Source organism: Corvus kubaryi, unplaced genomic scaffold, assembly GCF_017639235.1.
Source record: "Corvus kubaryi isolate FWS band 111438036 unplaced genomic scaffold, C.kubaryi_AGA036_p1.0 66, whole genome shotgun sequence".
Classification (NCBI taxonomy): domain Eukaryota; kingdom Metazoa; phylum Chordata; class Aves; order Passeriformes; family Corvidae; genus Corvus; species Corvus kubaryi.
The window spans coordinates 3018496-3038534 of NW_024582054.1; the positions used below are offsets into that span (position 1 = coordinate 3018496).

At 44.5% G+C, this 20039-nt stretch overlaps 1 protein-coding gene across 6 annotated transcripts in view; it reads right to left on the reverse strand.

The window, feature by feature from the left end:
* The window catches only part of SMOC1 (SPARC related modular calcium binding 1), a 131882-nt gene that overhangs the window by 19067 nt on the left and 92776 nt on the right, over positions 1-20039 (reverse strand). For all 6 annotated transcript variants that reach the window (XM_042048207.1, XM_042048204.1, XM_042048206.1 and 3 more), the window contains 3 exons: positions 8933-9125; positions 7791-7873; positions 3915-4020 (listed from right to left, as the gene is read on the reverse strand). In XM_042048207.1, coding sequence (XP_041904141.1) covers positions 3915-4020; positions 7791-7873; positions 8933-9125 — 382 coding nt within the window. The remainder of the gene's footprint in view (positions 1-3914; positions 4021-7790; positions 7874-8932; positions 9126-20039) is intronic.

The window sequence follows — 20039 nt, forward strand, 5'->3', positions numbered from 1 at the left end:
TAGAATTGCCCTCGCTTTAAAGAAATCTTGATCACAAGTTTGTTTATATTCAGTTAATCATGTTCTTCCCTGCTAGACTAAAGAGCCTGCAGAGCCTTTGTCCCTATAGAGAGACTCAGATTTTACAAAATCAACTTCCAACCTTTTTTTTTTTTTGTTTGTTTCTTTTAATACCCTAAGGAAGTCTGAGCTCCTTAAGACTCTCACTGTTAAGCTTTCTTAGTCCTCAACACTTTGGAAAAGCTCTTCTCTGCGTTTAGTCCTTCATTTTAATACTGATACTGTAGACACATATTGTATGCCTGTATCATCTCTCTGCTGCCACAGAGAAACGGGAATACTCCACCCCCTTGCCCTCAAACTCCTACATGTGGCTTCTCTGTTTGGTTAAAATAGATAGGACAATATACAGTTGGGGGGGGGGGGGGGGGGGGGGGGGACAGCTGGATGTTTGCCTGGCCTGCCCCCTGCATCAGGCATAAGCTTTGCTGGTGATTTGTTAAAAATTTACCTTGGATAATGGGATGCATTTGCTCAAAATATAAAAAAGGCCCAGGAGCATGAAATGCTGTAAAGGAGCAAAAAAAGAAGGCTACAGTGTGTGTTTGAATGCAGAACCTGTTCTGCCATCGTGATGGCACCAAGATGAAGAGCCTGCAAAAGTGAAGCTTGCCTCACAAATAAGAAAACTGATATTAAGACATTAAAACTGACATGACTGATATTAAGAAATATCAGACCGCCAGATCTCTAACTTTTCTTTTCAACATGAACTTCTCAGTAAAGATTGGCCATGGAGATACAGGATAATCACTGTCATAAATAGTTATTTTGTTAGTTGTTAAGGCTAAAAATTAATTAAACTAACCCAATAGGTAAAATATCCCTTCATCTTGGAAAAGAGCTTTCATTTCCAGTGTCAAAGTCAAGTTAGGTCACCTAGACAATTTCAGATATATACAGAATCATAAAATTGTTAATTGGAGGAGACGTCCAACAGAATTGGAAAAGACCTCCAAGATCATCACATCCACCTGTCAACTCAGCATCACCACCATGTTCACCACTAAACCATGTCTTTGAGTTCCACATCCACACATTTTTTGAACTCTTCCAGGGATGGTGATTCTACCACTTCCTGGGCAGTCTATTCCAATAATTTACAACCATTTCTGTGAAAAAGTTTTTCCTAATATCTAACCTAAATCTCCCCTGACACAATTTGAAGCCATTTCCTTTCATCCTGTCCCTTGTTATTTGGGAGAAGAGACCAACCATCACCTCACTACCACCTCCTATCAGGTGGTTGTAGGGAGAAATAAGGTCCCCCCCGAGCTTCCTTTTCTCCAGACTAAACAACCCCAGCTCCCGCAGCTGCTTCTCATAGGACTTAACTCTCCAGACCCTTCACCAGCTCCATTGCCCTTCTCTGGACACACTCCAGCACCTCAGTGTCTTTCTTGTACCGAGGGGCCCAGAACAGAACACAGGATCTGAGGTGTGGCCTCACAAGTCCTGAGTACAGGGGGACAATCACTGCCCTGGTCCTGCTGGCCACACTGTTCCTGATACAGACCAGGATGCCACTGCCCTTCTTGGCTGCCTGGGCAAATACTGGCTCATGTTCAGCTGCTGTTGACCAGCACCCCCAGGTCCTTTTCTGCTGAGCAGCTTTCCAGTCACTCCTCCCCCAGCCTGTAGCACTGCATGGGGCTGTTGTGACTCAAGTGCAGGATCTGGCACTTCACCTTACTGAACCCCATACCATTGGCCTTGACCCATCAACCCAGCCTGTCCAGATCCCTCTTGCCCTCCCACAGATCAACGTTCCACCCAGCATGGCGTCATTTGCAAACTTGATTAAGGAGCATTTGATCCCCTTGTCCAGGTTATTGAAGGTGATATTAAACAGGGCTGTCTCCAATACTGAGCCCTGGGCAACACCACTTGTGACTAGCCACCAGCCACTCTCCTGGGTCCAGCCATTTTTTACCCAGTGAAGAATCCACCTGTTTACACCATCAGAAGCCAATTCCTGAAGAGAGAACTCCCCTTGGGACTCCTGAAAAGCAGGACGCACTGCACAGAGACAGCTTCCCAACTCCACAAACCCATATGAAATGAAAGATGTACTGATGAAATTTTTACATGAATATCAAAAATTCCCTGAAATTACTTTAAAAAAATAAAAATGGTCCCGTCATGGCCTGTTGGGTTGGAAAAGCTTGACACATGTTCTTTGGGGTACACGCTTAGTCTAGCTGAGGCACATGGAAAATTACACCAGAGCAGTTATCAGAATTTAATCATGGCTGTGGGCAGGCAGAGTATTTGGGTGGTAGCAGTCTTTCGCCTTACCAAGGACAGCCTGCTAAAAGATTTAATTTTCCCCTTGCAACTGGGCTGCCGACATTGGAGTGGAAAATAAATCAATGTGACGACTGTGCGAAGAGCTGGGCAGTGAAAAATTCCACCAGAAAGACCTGCATTGAAAGCTGAGAAATACACAAAGCTTGGGGAACATTAGGAAGCAAGCCTGCTGGTTTATAGAAATGCAGTGGGGGCATACATCTCTGGTCTCTACAACATTGGTTTATATTAAGCTTTATTTTAAGAGTGATGATTACATTGGCTGTGTTTCAGTCCCAGTGCCAAAGATGCCAAATAAATATCAAATACTCTCCAGGGCTTCCCACCACCCCTGCCTGTTGCATTTGAACCATGCAAATTAGACAGAATTGACATTGGAATGCTTAAGTCTGGGAGAGAACGATGTATTTCCCATCCTTGGGGCATTTTTCATCCTGTTTATATGAATACAGACATGCTAGGCATATAGCACTAATTCAACGGGTTACAGAATATTCAGCATGCAGGCACACATACAAGTCACTGGCCTGATTTGTAAGGTCCAAATGTGAAGCTGAAACCATATGAGTTCACAAGTAGTCCACACTGAAGCCAAAGGACACGGCCATGCCACCCAGGACCTTGAATAGTCTTGAACAGTTAAAAGATGGCACTGATTCCTTCTCCGTTATGAAAGAGGAAAGCAGGGGACCAACACCACTGTCAACACATTGGAGCAATACCCACGGAAGTAACATATGTGCAGAGGCACTTCCATCTCCAGACCCCTACGAGCATGAGCACACCAGTCATTGTGCCATCCCTGCATCTGCCCCAGCACTGACTCCTTTTATAGTCAGGCAAATCCAGAACCACAGAAGCCTTGCCTAGCTGAGGCAGTGTAGCACTTTTAAATCCATCACGGTTCATTTGCAATGGCCTGTCCCAATGCAGCACTGCAGGGATCTGCTGTTATCAAGCGAGAAGGGGAGACACAGCCTCAGCTTTCCTCCAGTTCCCCAGAAACACAGACTTCTGCCCACCTCTTGCAACAGGCCTGACCTGTTGCTCCTTCCAAAAGGGGTGGACAGGCAGCTGGTCAGAGGGGAGGGCCATGAAAAACAGCTCCTCTCCTCATCGGCAGGCTGGCTGCAGCCTCACAGCAAAACCACAGCACTGGTCCTGCCAAGAATTTGGTTCACATTCTTCACTCCCTGTGGTAGCCACTAGGCCACATGGTCTCCTTCAATCCATTTGCATTTTATTAGGTCTTTTCATGCACCAAGGGACAAAAGAACAAGCCACTTCCTCCCACTGAGCTCTCATTTCACACTTCAAATGGGCTATACTAACCTTTATGGTGGAGCAGCTGCCAGGGAGGAGGGGGGGGAGGAAGCAGGCAGCACTAGGATGACAGGACAAAGCAGCCTCAGATGCTCTCCCAGCAACCCAGAAGAACCCAAATCAGTCAGAGCAACACTTTTCCCTCTTGCCCCCACCTCAGGGGCACCCAGAGCTCTGCAGCCACCTGGGTGGCATTCAGCTGGAGTGCTTTCTGGACTCACCTCCCACCCCCAGTAGGTGCTGCTGAGTTAATAGCCTGTACCATGTCCGTAGTCAGAGCATCAAGTAAGCTGGTAATAAATTCAACTTTCTTCCCTTCTGGGCAGCCTGCAGAAAGAAAAGAGGAGGTTTAATGCAAGAACACACAGGCTTGATCTCCTACCCAAATTCAGCAAGAATTGGTCCGAACTTCCTTTGTTTTTAAGACGGCAACAACCATCAACATAGTCCCTAAGGAAAGGCAGAAGAATCCCTCAGTGGGTTTCTCTGTGTGGCAATTTGTCCTGCAGCTTTTGTCCAGGCACATGCAGGGTCATCAACAATATCTGGCAGGAAGACTGTGTGGTTGGCTTTAAGGTCTCACCCAGTTCTCTACCAGCAAAACCACAGGGATGTGCTGGAAGTGCCTGGCAGACGGGAGTTCCCATGGTGACACTTGCAGAGAAGTTTACAAAACAATTCATTAACTCCTGGATCATCTTCTGAGGCAAATGTGGCTGTTCCAAGGCCCTAATTGACAGATTAAAGTACCCCAGAGCACAAGGCAAGGTCTGCTGCTTGCATTCTCCTCTTCAGGCACAGAAAGCATTGCCTGCCAGCACCTACCACAATAATTCATTGTTCGCATGATCACGCTACGTAGGAAATACGTCAAACTGAAGTCGGCATGTGGTAGTCACCCCCAGTCACTGCTGGCTTAAGCAGGACAAAGTGGGTTGAAGATGAACTTGGAAACCATTTCCATTACTTAGTGCTGAGGCCGTCTAGCTCCCCACCATCATAACCACAGACTGACAGAGCCTCCTACCCTAAACAGAGCCAGACTGTTACAGTGAAGCTCTCCATCTCCTCACCTTTAAAAGGCAATCTATGCTGTTTCCTGGCTGCTTAAAGTAAGCTTCATTTACTACCCCGTAAACATGGTAACAACTGTTCTAGCCTGGAACAAGCTAAGGAACAAGGAACCAAGAAACAGGCATGCTTAACTTCAACAGACCACCTTCAAAACTGTTGTCCAAAACCCGTCACCTCCCATCCGATTGCCTTCTGTTGATGTGACAGAGAAGCCATCACCACCATCCTTCACCTCTTTCCCCAAACCACCATGCACTACCAATTATTCAGCTGATTAGGCAGCAGACATCAGCAAACAGCCTCCCACAGCAACACAGAGCAATGTCAACACTTTCTGCTTTTCTTGAACAAGAAAATAAGAACACGTACCACAAACAGAGCACCAGAAACTTACTGTAATCCCTTGACAGCTGAAAGCAGCTTGCAAATTGATCTGACAAAAGTCCCTCGTTTGCAGTATTACAGGCTCTGTCCTCTGCAATAGCTAACCAACAGTCCCTAGCCTGTCTCTGTATTATGTACACTATACACATGCACACCCCTCAGCACTTGTTTGGCATATGGTCCAGAAAATGTCAGCATTGTAATGGGTAAGCTGCTATTGCAGCCAGAGTAGACCACTCAGTTAAAGGAGCTTTTTGTTGAGGTAATGAAAAGGCTGAAAAACTATTTGCTAGAAGTCATCTCCCTGGGCTCTCAGCATCTCACCATCTGCAGGAATTAGCAGTTTGCCATTTGCTATGTACAAGCAACATTTTCCTTCCTTCTTTCTTTTTTACTTTTGGCCACAGTCATGACAGGTTGTGAAGAGATTATGTGTAGGTGTGCAAGAATCTGAACTTATGTCTTTCCCACCTGGGCCTCTGCAGGGTCTCTTCACACAGGCCAAGAAGTGCACTGCCTGCAGCACTGAGGGTCTAAGGAATGGGCAAACCTCTACAAGAGGAATAAAAGTAAAGGGTGCCCCTGACAGAGCTAAGTGCAAATGATACAATCAGTCTCAAATTAAAGCAGGAATTTTTCTTGACATTCGGTTCTGCTAAGAAATAAGAACAGAAAAAAAAAATAAAAGAAACATTCTCTCTCACCCCCTGCAGTTCTGGCTCATCAGTAAATTTTGCATAGAAGAGCAGCTAATTAAACAAACCTCAAGACTGCATAAAAAGTTCATGCAGCACAGCATTTCTCAGGCAGACAAACCAAGATCAGATCCTCCATCTCCCCATCTCTCCATAGATGGGTATTTTCAGTGCTAGGAATCACAGAATCATAGAACATGGCTAGGCTTAAAAGGGACCTTAAAGATCATCTAATAGTTCCAACCCTCCTGCAATGGGCAGGGATGCCATTCACTAGATCAGGCTGCTCAGGATCCCATCCAGCCTGGCCTTGAGCACTCCCCAGGGATGGGGCATTCAAAACTTCTCTGGGCAACAATCATACCAACCAATGCAGCCAAACATGGAGCTTGAAGTTTACACAGGCACAGAAAACTGGCTTGAGCAGAGAGAGCAGATCCCCCGGAATCCGATATTGGGACCAGACCACTAAGCTAGAGAGAGTATCCTGTCTCCTCTTCTGCATCAAGCAGTTCCTGTCCCCTTGTCTGGCTTCAGTGGAGAAGGGAAGGGAGGAGGGAAACAAAATCAGTCTGTCTTCTTGAGATCAGAAATAGTCTCAAAGAAAAAGCCAAAGAGCAAAGGAATTTCTCAGAGGATTTCTGGAGAGGCAGGGGAGACGTGCATGGATAGGCAGTAAAGCAATGGAAGAGGAGGATGGGGAATCAAGGAAGTAAGGTTATTCTATTTTAGTGTGATTTCCTATGGAAATGAGCCTTAATGTAATCCATTTAGCTGGCTTCCTTCCCCCTACCCCACAACATAATATTTGAAGCAATTGGTCGATTTCCTTTGAATGTGAAAGGGAGGCAATAGGAAATTTTTACATGGCTTGTGAAAATGAGGAGCTGCATAGAAGAGAGCCCTGCTGAGGGCAGAGTTGCTAAGCAGAAAGGTCTGGGGTCTGAAGTCAGGAGCCAGCAGGAGGAGAATAAGGAGACACACAAGGCAGATCCAGAACAAATCTCATTTCCTTTGCTAACCTGCTCAGGAACAACTCACTTTATGCTAGCCATAGAATGGTAAGCTGATCCAGAGTTACCAGCTATTTCTGCAGAATTACTGGCATCCACCACTCCCTCATGGTGCAAAGGGACCCACTGTAGCTTCTGTTTTCAAGCAGTCCCCACCCAGGAGAGTAATGGTTGACCTGTCAGTGAAGGCCCCTCACTCTGCTTCTCAGAAGGGAGACAGAAGGAAAAAACAGAGCACAGGCAGGTGGGATAGCATTTTTAAGAGCTGCACCAACACCAATGCCTAGCATGTGTTCCTAGCAGAAAAAAGGTAGGCAAACAGCAAGTTATGCTTGTCACTCTGTTAAGAGGGAAAAGCAGAATATAAAGCAAGGAGCAGTGGGAAATAAAACGTGCCCCAGCCAGAAAATGAGGAATAAAGTCCAGCTAAGTGAGAAGCCACCATTAGGTAAGGGACCTTAGTACACCGTGAGTGCTGTCCTGTCTGGTCCATGCAGTCAGTGTAAGGGAGCAAGTCAGTCCACTGACAATTGTCCTCTTCTGTGACTCAGGGAGCATCAAGCTGCTGAAAAGCCCTGCTAAATGGAAAGGATCTTGTCCTGGTCAGGCTTTAAGGAACATTCAGTGTTGAGCCCATTCTTCCCCCAGGGTATCTCCAGGCATCCTGGTTTCTCTCCTGAAAATTCTAATCCCAGAAATGTTTTCAAAGGGCAGATAAGCAATAAACAGCTACCCCAGGACACTCCCAGCCTTTTCCAGTTCACTGCTGAAACTGGAGGTGATCTTAAAAAAAAAAACCCCAGAATAAACCCCAGGGTAAAGCATGCACTGTGAGGAAAATCCCCCACCTCTTCAACAATATTCTTGGCCCTTTGAGAGTCCCAAGGTGAGACAAGGTAAGAAGGCAAAGACAGGATCTTGTTCCTCTAACCTGGAAGTTCTCTGTCTTTGAAGGGATCATCAATCTCTGTGCTCTTCGATCTGGCATCGCTTTCACACACTGGGGTCTCATACCTGAAAAAGGAGAACAGCAGAAGCTAAACTATGTAACACAGGTTTAGTTTCTTCACATGATCACTAATCACAGACTGTTCTGAAAGGGACCAACAATGATCATTGACTCCAACTCTTAAGTAAGTGGCCTATATAGGGATCAAACCCACATCCAGGGCATTATTAGCACCACGCTTTGACCAAGTGAGCTAATCTCAGGGTCAAAGGGTTGTGCCTTGTCTGCTTACTGTAGAGGAAACCAATAAACCTCCAGAAGAAATACCATTCTCAAGCATCTGACTGTTTATGAACAGTCAGGAACAGCAGCAGAAGTGGAAAGAGAAGGAAGAACATACTTCGAAGTCCAGTACCAGCTATCAACTGAAACTCACAAACAGCACAAGGCCCTCTTCCAATTCTTGTGGGCATAGGCAGAGATTTTTTTTCAAAGTTGTCAATGCTCTGCAGAATCACTGTATCTAGCTGGATTTAAGTCCCAGCTCTTACTGGCCTGTTTCTACAACTTGCCAGACTCACAATTTGTTTCCAAACTCCAAGTAAGAAAAGATTCCTCACTAGTTTCAAGATAGAAGGTAACTGGGGGGGAAAAAAAAAAATCTATCACTGGTTTAAAAATCTACCCATGCACAACAAGCGGTCTTCTAAATCCCTGCTGGTCAGGATTCAAGTGGCTGCAACATGGAAGTATAAAGCAGATGATAATGCAACAAAGACACTTGTCTTTTCACTGCTCTTGCCCATAATCTTTATTGTTAAGCAAAGCCCCCATTCCTCCTACCTCACAAAAGCTGCAAGCCAGAACAAAAAAAGGCTGCTTTGCATGAATACTTAACACAGAGGAAAGCAAGGACAGTAGTTAATGTCCACCAACCACTATAGAGAGGGAGCTGCATAGTAACACTCAACGGGGAACATCACATACAGCATTGCTTGCTCTAGGGAAGGCAGTGTAGAGCTGACTGCTCTAGAGAGAGGAATTGATCTCATATTGCAGCTGTATTTTTTTACGTCTCATCTTCTCCAGCCAGGCACCTCCCCAGGCCTGCCTATAGCTCTCACCGAGTGGAAGTACCAGGCAGGGGCCGTCCTGTGTCCACCAGGACACACCAGCAGTACCCAGTTGACTGGTGGCATTGCACTGGTTTGTAGAGTCCTCCAGGAGCACACTCGGGGATGACGATACCCTCCCGGGGGTTCTGCCTGGCCTCCTCCAAGGCACTCTGCCTCTCCTGGTCACAGGAATGAACTTTTTCTGGAAGACAGAAGGGAGATTGGAGGGCATGGAAAAAGAATCAAATCAAGATCACTTTCCTCAGGTCAGCAGGATATGGGTACCCTTCACATCACAAGCCCTTTGTGTTTGTTTCCTTCTCACCCACCATCAGTATGTCTACATCCTCAGGGACTCTGGGACTTCTGGGCTGAGAGCTTTCTCCTACATTTAGCTGTGACACAACAGACTGGACTACAGACACTGACTGCCGGGTGCTCAGGATGCCAGTAACAGCAGGGAAAATTCTTCTTGATCACCTGGGCTTTGGAAATGAACTGTCAAGTAACAATAATTCACTGTTAATGCAGCCATGAGGTAAGCATTTCCCAGATTAGGTTTTTGCAAACTGAGAGATCCTAAACTGTGACTTGTATTTTCCAGTTAAATAAAGAAGGCAAACACCTTGCCCTGCCCCTCTGTCTCTTTCTCCAGACTGCAAAACACTCCTCCCTCTCAACAGCACCTCTCCAACATGATCCCAAGAAGAGCAGGTTATGTTTTAACATGGCCTAATCCAGTGCAGACAGCACACACCTCAGCAGGGAACAGAATGGGATATCCCATTCCACCCACACTGCCATCACTTCTCCAGCACTTTCCACTGTTGTCCTCACCTGGAAAACAAAGGACATCCAACACTCCTTTCTACTGAGGGTAAGGCCCTGTCCCTTAATAACCTATTACACAGAAAAGGCTATTCCCAAAATAGAGAACAAAGAGAACAAAAGTGGCATGCACCACAAAACAGGAGGAAGCGCAGAAGTGGCTTCTGCAGCCAACCTGGCACACAGAGTTCTAGCACTGCCCGCAAAGGAGTGACGGGTGCATGGACAGTGCCAGGCTGCTGCCTCTCACATGGACCAGCCATCTAAGGGGGAAGAGAAGCACAGAGAACCTGCAGGATGATAAGACTTATTTGGCTCAACAGCCAGAAATTCTCAATTATAGGTCTCCAAGTATTCTGGCCCTTTGACAAGTAGAAAAATTATTTCAACTTTGCAAACTACTGAAGGTATCACAGTGAGGAAAAGCAAGCAGTCAAGACAGCTGAAAATACATCTAAGTCTAGGGTAAGAAAAGACAACAATCTCATTCCTAATTTTTATCCTTAGGAGAGTGATGAAAAACAGCAGCAGAACAGCTGTCCTCTTCTCCCCTAGCCTTCCTCTCCCCTGCAGTTTACTGTGTTTTTAATTTTATTCTTATAACCAGGCCACAAGACCTGTAATTCCTTGCCACAGCCAAGAGCCACCTCCACCTTTCAATACATAAAATGCTTCCACTGACCAGCAATGACACCATAGGTTCATTCCAAATCTGTAGATGTTTGCATCATCAGCCAGCAGACACGGCACAACCTCAGTATCCTGCTCCCAGGACTGGCTCAGCACACAACTAACACGTGCTCAGGTTCCTTGTATTTTGCCTGCCTGTTGGTATGCCATCAGCTGTATCTTGTATTTCCGGGATACATTATGCTGTAGAGAGTAAGTTTTGTTCCATATCTGGGGAACAGAAAGGGTGCCGATTCACAGCTTGGTACCAGCAGATACAAGAGACTCCAGCAGGTCTGCACAGCACCACCTGAGTACAGCATGCCTGGGTACCAGAAGCATTTTTACTGGTTTCTAACTGAACTGTAGCAGCTGAGTCTCAGAGACCCCAAAAAGTCTCACTCTCCTCAGCATTTCAGATCACTGTCAAGACTGGGAATGTGAAAGGCACCTGAATTTTGCCACACACAAGCCCACACAATAGAAACACAGAATAAAAACTTTTAAGTGTTGGTAAATCTGACTCAAGCAGAGAGAAACTTTACTGGGAAGGAGCAGGAGGGGATTAAGTCAACAAAAACTGAAAGGGAACTCAAGCTTCAGCTGATATTTAAGCTGACTTCACTTTGCTGACAGATTTCACATCTGACCAAAAAAAAGAAAGACTGTTCCCAAGACGTACGTGGACAGAGAAGGCACTGAGCCAGAGGCCTGCAGGCTCCCTAACAAACCACTTACATCAAACGGGCCCCACTTACCCACAGTCTGCCGACAGCAATTCACACCTTGACCATCAGGTGAGGTAAATCACTCAGGCAGCTTGGGGGAAGCAAAAAAAGCAGGGGCAAAATTCTCTATCATCATTATATTATAAGCAAAAGGAAGAAAAACTTCTGCTAAAGAGGACTACATTCCAGGAATTTTTCTATCTAAATCCCAAAAGCTTTCCTGAGTGCACAAAGTCAAACCAAGATTTCTCAAGTCCTTTGAGTCTTGCAAAACTCTCAGTAAAAATTACCCTGAAAAAAATAAATTGTGTTTTCTTTGTGTGTCAGAACAAAGAAATATGCCACTTTTATTGAAATCAAGAGAAAAAAATAATAAATGTCTTTAATGAATTAGTATCTTATTTTACAAACATTTGCAGTTAGGTATGCAAATTACACAGAAAAAAATCTACATAGTTACACATTCGTGCTATGCCATGAAAAAATGGAGAAAATTCTCTGCACATATTAACAGAAATTTGTGGGAACTGAATAGTCACATTTACTACCAGAATACATAACTAATTGGTAGTTGTTTCTGTTCGAGGGGTGTTTAAAGGCTGAGTGAAACAAATCTTACAGGCTTTGTTCAGTTGATATCACATAGATGTAATGATGCAAGCTCTGCCATTGTCACCAGCATTCAGTAGCCCATCATTAGCAATGACAGCGGTACAACTGAAACATCAGGGAGATGATACTTTACTCATTCCTAGTATACATCTAGAAGTAGCTGCTGTGGAAGTTCCTCCCTGCTTTACAGATTCCTGCTTTGTCTCTTTTACATGCTGAAGAGTCCTACATGGTACGATTCTTCTCTGAACTCCTTCCAGATTCACCATGCCTTCCCTGAGCTAGAGATCAGAATAGCAAACACATTGACTCTGACAACAGCCTTGTGGAAATTTCCTTCAGTGACATCTGTCTAGTAAGCAGAATGCATTAACTAGCACTAGTCCCCAAAGAGACTCTTTTCTCCAAGCTACCACTCTAACAGCACTTAATTCCCTTAAAAAATAAACACCAATATTAACAGTTAGGTATTCAAAAGCCAGCAAAATCAGCTGGGAAATCCATACCATCAGCTTCGCTAGTATGGGACTTGGCATGAACTGCATGCAGTGTCACCCTGAAAGATGGTCTCACGGGTAACAAAGGGACCATCAAATGCTATCCCAGCTCCAGGACACTGAAGTCCTCCTGTTCCAGTCAAACTGCTTACTGGAAACTTTGCTGTTGTTGCCAAGGCCAGGTTAATGGAGAATAGTGAAAGCCTATGGCCAAGCTAGAAAGTTTAATGCCAGGTACGAAATTAAGCTGTCATCTTAGAAACTAGCATATATTTATTATAAATGTAGGGTACTTAAAAGCCTATTCCTTGTTAATGGGAGTTGCAGGCACAGAAAGAAAGGTTTTCCTTCTTTCCCTAAACTGAACATTTAAGACAGCAAGTCAGTGGGGCACAAACAGTCTTCCTAGAAAAAATAATAATATTATACCCATTTATTTATCTATTTTAAAGGCATTGTCACATTCTACTGTTGTCTGCCATCTCTGCTTTGACTTAACCATCAGCAAAGAAACCAAGTAACACTTGCCAACTTGCTGTTGTTGGGGAGTGAAACCTTCATGCAACAAATCTAGATTACAAAAAAACAAATTACAGAAAAAAACAATAGGGACTGTATGCACACCCAAAGAGAAGAGTCATTGGCAGAAATATCCATTTTACCTCAACTGCTCAGCTCTAAAATGCTAACTGTTTATTCCTTCTTACCCTTGACTGCTTCTAACACTCATTAAAACATATTTTTAAAGTAGTGTCTCTGAAGCCATGAGCTATGGCAGGAAAACAGGGCTTGGACATCTGTAGTTGCACATTATTCATGCAACAATTTCCCCCTAGTAATGGCCTTCTGAGGAATACATGGTCAGATTCATAAAAAGGTCTCTCATTCCTGGTCCCTTAAGTACACACATTCAAACATACATCTACTGCCTGCACAATAAAAATAAAAATGATGGACGAGGTAAGGGACTCGTCTGACTGTTTAATAAACTATATCGTTATTAAAGAGATGGGGTGCTTGTTTACCCTACAAAGCTGAGAAGAGAGGATGTCTAGTAGCATCTAGCCAAAGGCTTGTGCTTCACAGTTCTCATGCTCATCTTGCAGGGCTATGTGCAGCCACTGGGGATGAGCCAGCCTCCCCCCAGCTGCTCTCCTGACACAGAACTCTCATTGCTACCAGACCCAAAGCACCAAGCATCATTCACCGTGGCTGTGGATGATTAGGGTGGGACATAAGGAACATCTGCCATCCAACCACAGAAGATTATTTTTTGAACATTGCTCTTCTGCACCCAAATCTTTTCTTCTTAAAAGAAGGAGACTGCGGCACCAAAACCAACCACCTTGGAGAGATTCCTACACCCTTAAGAGACAGGATTCTTTCTTCCAAATTAAGCAAAAGAGAGGGTCTAACCTCCCTCTATGCTTCTGCTCAGCCCCAATGAACCCCTGTGAATAGCCTAAACCCAGAGCGACAGGCTGTACCAGGCAGGGCAGATTTCCTTCTCTTCCTCTCTCTCATTTCTTTTGACCAGAAATTCTGTCTGGACCAGAAAAGCTTTTCCCATGGAATTCCTACAAAAAGCTTCAAAAAGTTTTAATGAACAAGCATTCATCACAAGGGGAGGAAAAGGTCTTTTACTGAAGAATTCTTGACCAATCCCCATTGTTAGTGCTGCAACAGGGACCCCACTTCAAAATAACATTTAAAATAACATTTAAAAAAACACAAACACATCTGCCCCAAATTTTTTTTTTTGTTCAACTCCCAACTTTCCTCTCAGTGAGGCATTAGTGCAGCACAGAACAAAGGGGAGCAGCATGGATATCTAGTGCCAAGTTCCTACTGACCTTCTGTGCCAACCCAAACATGAGGACTAAGTGTCTTTGTGCCTCAGTTTTCCTTTCAGTGAGAAAAAGTGTTTGCCTGTCTCCCAGGGGACCTTAATTCAGACAGGGTCAGTTTCTCATGTGCCTTTACACTGCTGTGGCACAGAACAAGAGCTTTGAACTGGTTATTCTATCACAGCATGTACATCAGCTTAAAGCTGCTTTTAGATTGTATACGGAAACTCTAAAGTGAACAGGACTCATGTCCACTCCAGGAGAACAGGTACCTCATCCCAGAATGGAGCTTACAAAAGCTGTGGGCAGAAAGCAAGTTCAGCACAGGTTACATCAGCAGCCCAAACCTGCATCCTTTCCTCCTCAGAAAGACCATTCGAAAAGCCTTAAGTATGCACATGCACAAGTGTTGGCAGGACTAGCAAAGCAATGCAGTGAATAGGCCCTTACTGCCTGTCCCCTGAGCAGGGCTGTGGGTGGAGGGAGAGAAACAACCCCTTCTGTGTTTAGAAGCACAATAACAGCTGAGCAAATATGGCTCATGGGCATAGCATAAATCTCTCCACACCTCTGTTAGTCATCAGTACTGATACCCACTCCACCCTGTTCTGTCTGCGATCATGGTCCCTCCAGAGTTTTCTGGCTAACGTGAAGGTAAAAGAAAAACAAACCTTGCAGGTGTTCCCACACTGTACCAGTTGAGCAATCTTTGCTTTACCTTGGTACGCACTCAATTCCATTTCTCAAGGCATAGGCTACAGAGGAAGCAGATGTTACTACATGTTCCAGTGCTGAACAAGTACAATGCAAAGGCTTAACAGGTGGGTTATAATTTTCAAAAATGCATTATTCCAAGTGGCTCATTAAACTTCAGCTATCCAGGAACACATGCTTCCCCTGCTATTTTCCTTCTGCTCTAAGAGATAAGGCTGCACTGCATTCCCACCAGTGTTACATGATGAGAAGCCTATTCAATATCTATCCTATAGCTTGAAATAAGGAGGACTGGCTCAAGAAAGCACAGATTAGAGCAAACTTAGTAAGGGACTTTCTGAGGCACAACTTGTGCTCATTTTGCAGAACCTGTGGGCATTGTGTCCTGACCAGCTAAGAAAAGAGTGTGCTCCACAGGGTTTCCACCCCACACAGCAATAAAGATCAACACCTGCACATCTTGAAATCTGCCAGTTGAAAGCTACCTGTCCTTGCAACTCTAACTGCCTTTCAGGCAGGCCTTGGAATCTTTAAACCATCCCATCTCACAAGCAGTCAGTCACACAGTCCTAGCCCTCCTAGAGCTATAGCCAGACTAACTGAAGGACGGCAGAAGAAGAACAATGCCTTTTTTATGGCTGTAGTACATCATCCTGAAAAAAACCTGCAAATATCTTCATGTTCATAAACAATGCATTAGATAGAGCTCTGAAAAAATTCTGGTTCATTAGGGCATATTGTAAGTTGTGTCATTCTCGTAACCAAATGAGAAAAATGCAACCTACATACAATTACTATGAGATAGTTACCTAACACAACAGGATAAGAAAAAGATGCTCTCCAAGACAAGAGGTCTCCAAAGTTTTGTGAGACAGTTGTTCAGTTTTGAAAGCTACCATGAGACTTGTATCAAATTAAATGACAACTCTGGCCAATGGAACAGAGCATCCAATTTACAGACTGAACTTCAGGAAAAAATTCAAAGCCACACTTAATAAATGGTTTTAAATCAGTGTAATCACAACTTACAAGCACAAACCATAACAACCAGCAAGGAAAAATCCAGCACATGGGGAGAAAATTACTGGCGAGGCAGCAAGACTTGGAAAAAGTGGTCAGCAGCTTAGGTAGACCACAATAAAGTCTGCAACTTCAGGACATTGCAAACAACAACAACAAAAAAATCCAAACAGGTAAATCCAGCTGTGGAATGTAATGACAGGGGCTTCACATAAGGAACAGGCACTAAGTACTGGTGAGCCTTTAAATCAGCCCTGTGTACAAGCACTGGGCACTGCACTTTGAGGGACAGGAAGATTCTTTGGCAGGAGGGTGTGAGAGAGCAAGGGGAACAGGCAAAGGTCTAGGATACTTGATCTATGAGAAAAGGCTAAAAGAATTCCATTTGTTTAGTCTAGAGATGACATTCAGTCTTCTGAGTCATAAAAGCTGTTCTACAAAAAAAAAAAAAAAAAAAAAGACATAGATAATTTTTTTTCCTTCCCCATGGGTAGTTCAAGTATCAGACAGCTTACTTGGAGAAAGGAGATTTAGTTTTGATATAAAAAAGCCCTGGTGATTAACTGTTCACTAATTGGAAGAGGCAGTGGGATCTCTGTTGTCACATTAGGAACAGGTTATGTGTGTCAGAGCTGTTATTAATTAATTGGATATGCCCCTAGGTTAAAATAAGGAGAAAAAACGACTTGAATCTCTTCAGGTCTTTCTTGCTCTCCTCACGCAGGCTGAGAAACTCCAGCAGATCCTCAATGACTAGGCAACCTCTTTTCTAACACAGACTAAAATCTTGACGATATTTAATCTGGTTTAAGTTTCCAGATTATGGGGTCTTATCCCCTCTAATGCACCTGGCTTCCATATCCTGTGTATGACAGCTGTACCTGTGCAGTATCTTCACAATGACAACAGTTTCTATAGTCTGAGCAGAGAAATTTGGCATCAAAATGCAGCCTCTTCACTTCTTGACATCAGGATGGTTCCTCAGCAGAAGAAAAATCTTTCAACCTTAGACACTACCCTTGTCATTTTGAGACAAAGCTACACAGTCTGTGTTTTTTCTTCCCTAATGCCTCTTTTCCATTTCACATAGTTTCTAAGCACTGTGAGCTTGTGGCATACCTAGCTTTGACATAAGCCACCTGTCTCTGAATACATGCATTTTCCCTGTACTCCTTTTTCACTGCACTCTTTCCACATTGAGGAATGCTGTTCAATAAAACAAAAAACAATAGGTGTTTCCACTGGAGCCTTAGCATTATTGGGAAACTTTTTTCACTTCCACACCTGTTTTTTAATAGTCCTTGGAACAGCTAGTAAAGCAATTATTGGAGAATTTGCCTACCTCTTCTAGATGGAGTATACAACTGTTTTTACAGTATTGTAACTGTGCAATTATAGGACACCAAACAAAGTCTTTGAAAACTGTCACAGGCAGCTAAAAAGTGGTTCAGACTGGTCTTCCTACCTACAGCAACATTATATTTAATGCTACTACTGGTGAGGCACAGAAGGCAAGAGAGACAGGTTTATAGTGTGATGAGCCTTTTCATGCAGTGACAGATCAGTTTTTCCCTATAATATTTTGCACTTTATAAGGAGGCAGAGGGAATTGACTCTGACAGGAAGCTAGCACTCACTTTTGGATATTTACCCAGTCAACTGTCTCTGGGTAGAATATCCAGGCTTTGGAAGTTCAATGACATAACATGGGATTCAGACATCAGCCATGGGACAGAGAAACTGCTCCCACTTCATCCATGTCATGAGATGGATGTCCCTACTCTAGCTTAAAAGGCAAGGGAAGTACTACAGACTGACACTATGGCTGAAGTCAGTGTTCCCCATGGGATTTCTCTGAATTGCAGCCTTACACAGGCAACAGTCCCTCCATCTGTGGGAGCCCATGCATTCTGGCAGGCTGAGCTCCAGAGAGAAGCTGCAGCCTTGTGCTACCGGAGCCTGTTCAGTCAGCTTAAGGTGAGTGGGAGACTGCTGACACCAGCAGGACCACAGACTTCCCTGCATTATAACAGCTGGGGAAACCAGAGAAATGTCACTCCATTCACCCAGAGTAAGGCCAGCCAGTTTAACACATTCCTCCCTCAAGTGTCCCACGAGATCGAATGCTACCTTGCTTTTTAAACATACTCCCATCTTTTTCTCTGAAGGTGGGTTCTCTGCCCAGCTTCTTTCCAATTCATATGCAACCCCTGGGATCTTCCAGCCAAGGTCTTTCCAGCTACTTACACACCATTTCAAAACATGTACTTAAGCCACCCCTGAACTGCGCCACAAAATGTACTCACATGCTCCCACTGACTAATTGCTTATTTTAGTGGTCTGGCAAAATACAAAAATAAGATGACCACCAAGGCAAAGGGAACACACGGATGGCAGCCCCACACCCTCCCCAAACTATACACAGGACTCTTAAAACACAGCTCATAGCTCTGATAACGTCAGTTTGAAAGCAAAGAAATGGTCAACAAAGAGGTTGTAGCAAGGTGGGTGTTGATCTCTTTTCCCATGTAACAAGTGAGAGGAGGAAAGGAAACAGCCTCCAGTTGCACCAAAGGAGGTTTAGACTGGACATTAGAAAAGATTTCCTCACCAAAAGGTTTGTCAACCATTGCAACAGGCTGCCCAGGAAAGTGGTTGAGTCACCATCCTTGGAGGCATTTAAGAAATATGTAGATGTGACAATTAAGGACATGGTTTAGTGGTGAACTTGGCAGCACTGGGTTAAGGGTTGGACTTGATCTTAAGAGTCTTTTCCAACTTAAATGATTCTATGACACTTTCCCATGCTGCTGCTCCACGAGCCCTACTCAGGAGCCTCACACATTTCCCTTATCTACTCACTCCACCTCCAGGACCCACCAAAGTAGAGAACTTCTTCACTCTAAACCTGGCATCAACAGACACCTCCATGGGAGGGGTAGGGTTTTCCAAAGTTCTGGAATGCAGCTCTTCTCCTTCACAGCCTTATACTGTACTAGGTAATATTCCCAGCCTTCTTGGACAACACCAGGGGCAGCAGATATTCATAGGGATACACTGACCTGTGTTTTGAACCCTTTTTTTTCTTCACTTGTCTCTTTGCAAATCACTTGCAAGCCACACCAGGGCTATTGGTTTCAGAAGCCTACCTAGGTCTAAACCTTTTCCAGAGGTTATCTAGGAGCTAGTAATGACACTTACCTTGAAACAGCTCCTCCTTAACTGTGGTACCTCAGAAATGTGGTGAGTTTGACAGGAACATTCCAAGAGAGGCAGGAAGGTGAGTCAAGATGTGCAGCCTTTCTGCAGGCATCAGCATACATTCAAATGGATGTCTGAAGTGCAGATTCACAAACGAGACTGTGCCGGATGGTGCTACTACATACAGCAAGAAGCACTGTGCTGCTAAGGAATTACTTCAGCAAATCAGTGCAGCCCCTTCAATCTGAATCAGCTTCTGCTAAAAAGCAAAACCAACTCCACAAAGTTGACCACTCTCAGTTTGTCCCTGTATGGCCAGGTAACGCCTGGTGCTGGAGCTTATTTCCTTTCCCTTCCCCACCAAATCCCCAGAGGTTTTAAATGTGGGGTTGTTTCTTATTTCCCCTTTTACCCCAGCTTCGTATATCTTTGCCCCTTCTCCTACTGCTCCTTGTCCACTTGCCTGAACTGGCAGCTGCAGAGTAGTAGTTATGACTCCACATCTAAAGTAATTTGTTTTCTTTCTTTGGGGGATAAGGAGGGGGAGAGTGACTGAATTCTTTGGGAATGATTTATTGCACAGCACTCAAGGGGAGCTTCATTTATTTGGCTAGCTGCATATGGTTTAACACCTATGGTTGCATGCTGATTATTATACAACGTTATTTTTCCCACTTGTATACTTTGCACCTTTTCATAGAGCAGATTAACTGGTCCCCAGTGGCATGTTATTTATGACTTTGTTTGCTGGCTGTCTGGGAAGGGTCCTGGTCCTAGATTCTTCCATTCCCCCTGCCTCTGCTCTCTCCTACATACTCCCTTCTTCACCACACACACCTGTCACACTGAGACCGTGGGAGAATCACCCTTGGGCATCACACATATCACCCTTCTCAGAACTTCCAAAACGGAAGAAGAGACAGAGGCCTCCCAAGCAGCAGCCAAGACAGGAAAGGATGCCTGAACCACAGATGGAGCCAGAGGGAAGGGAGGGATAATA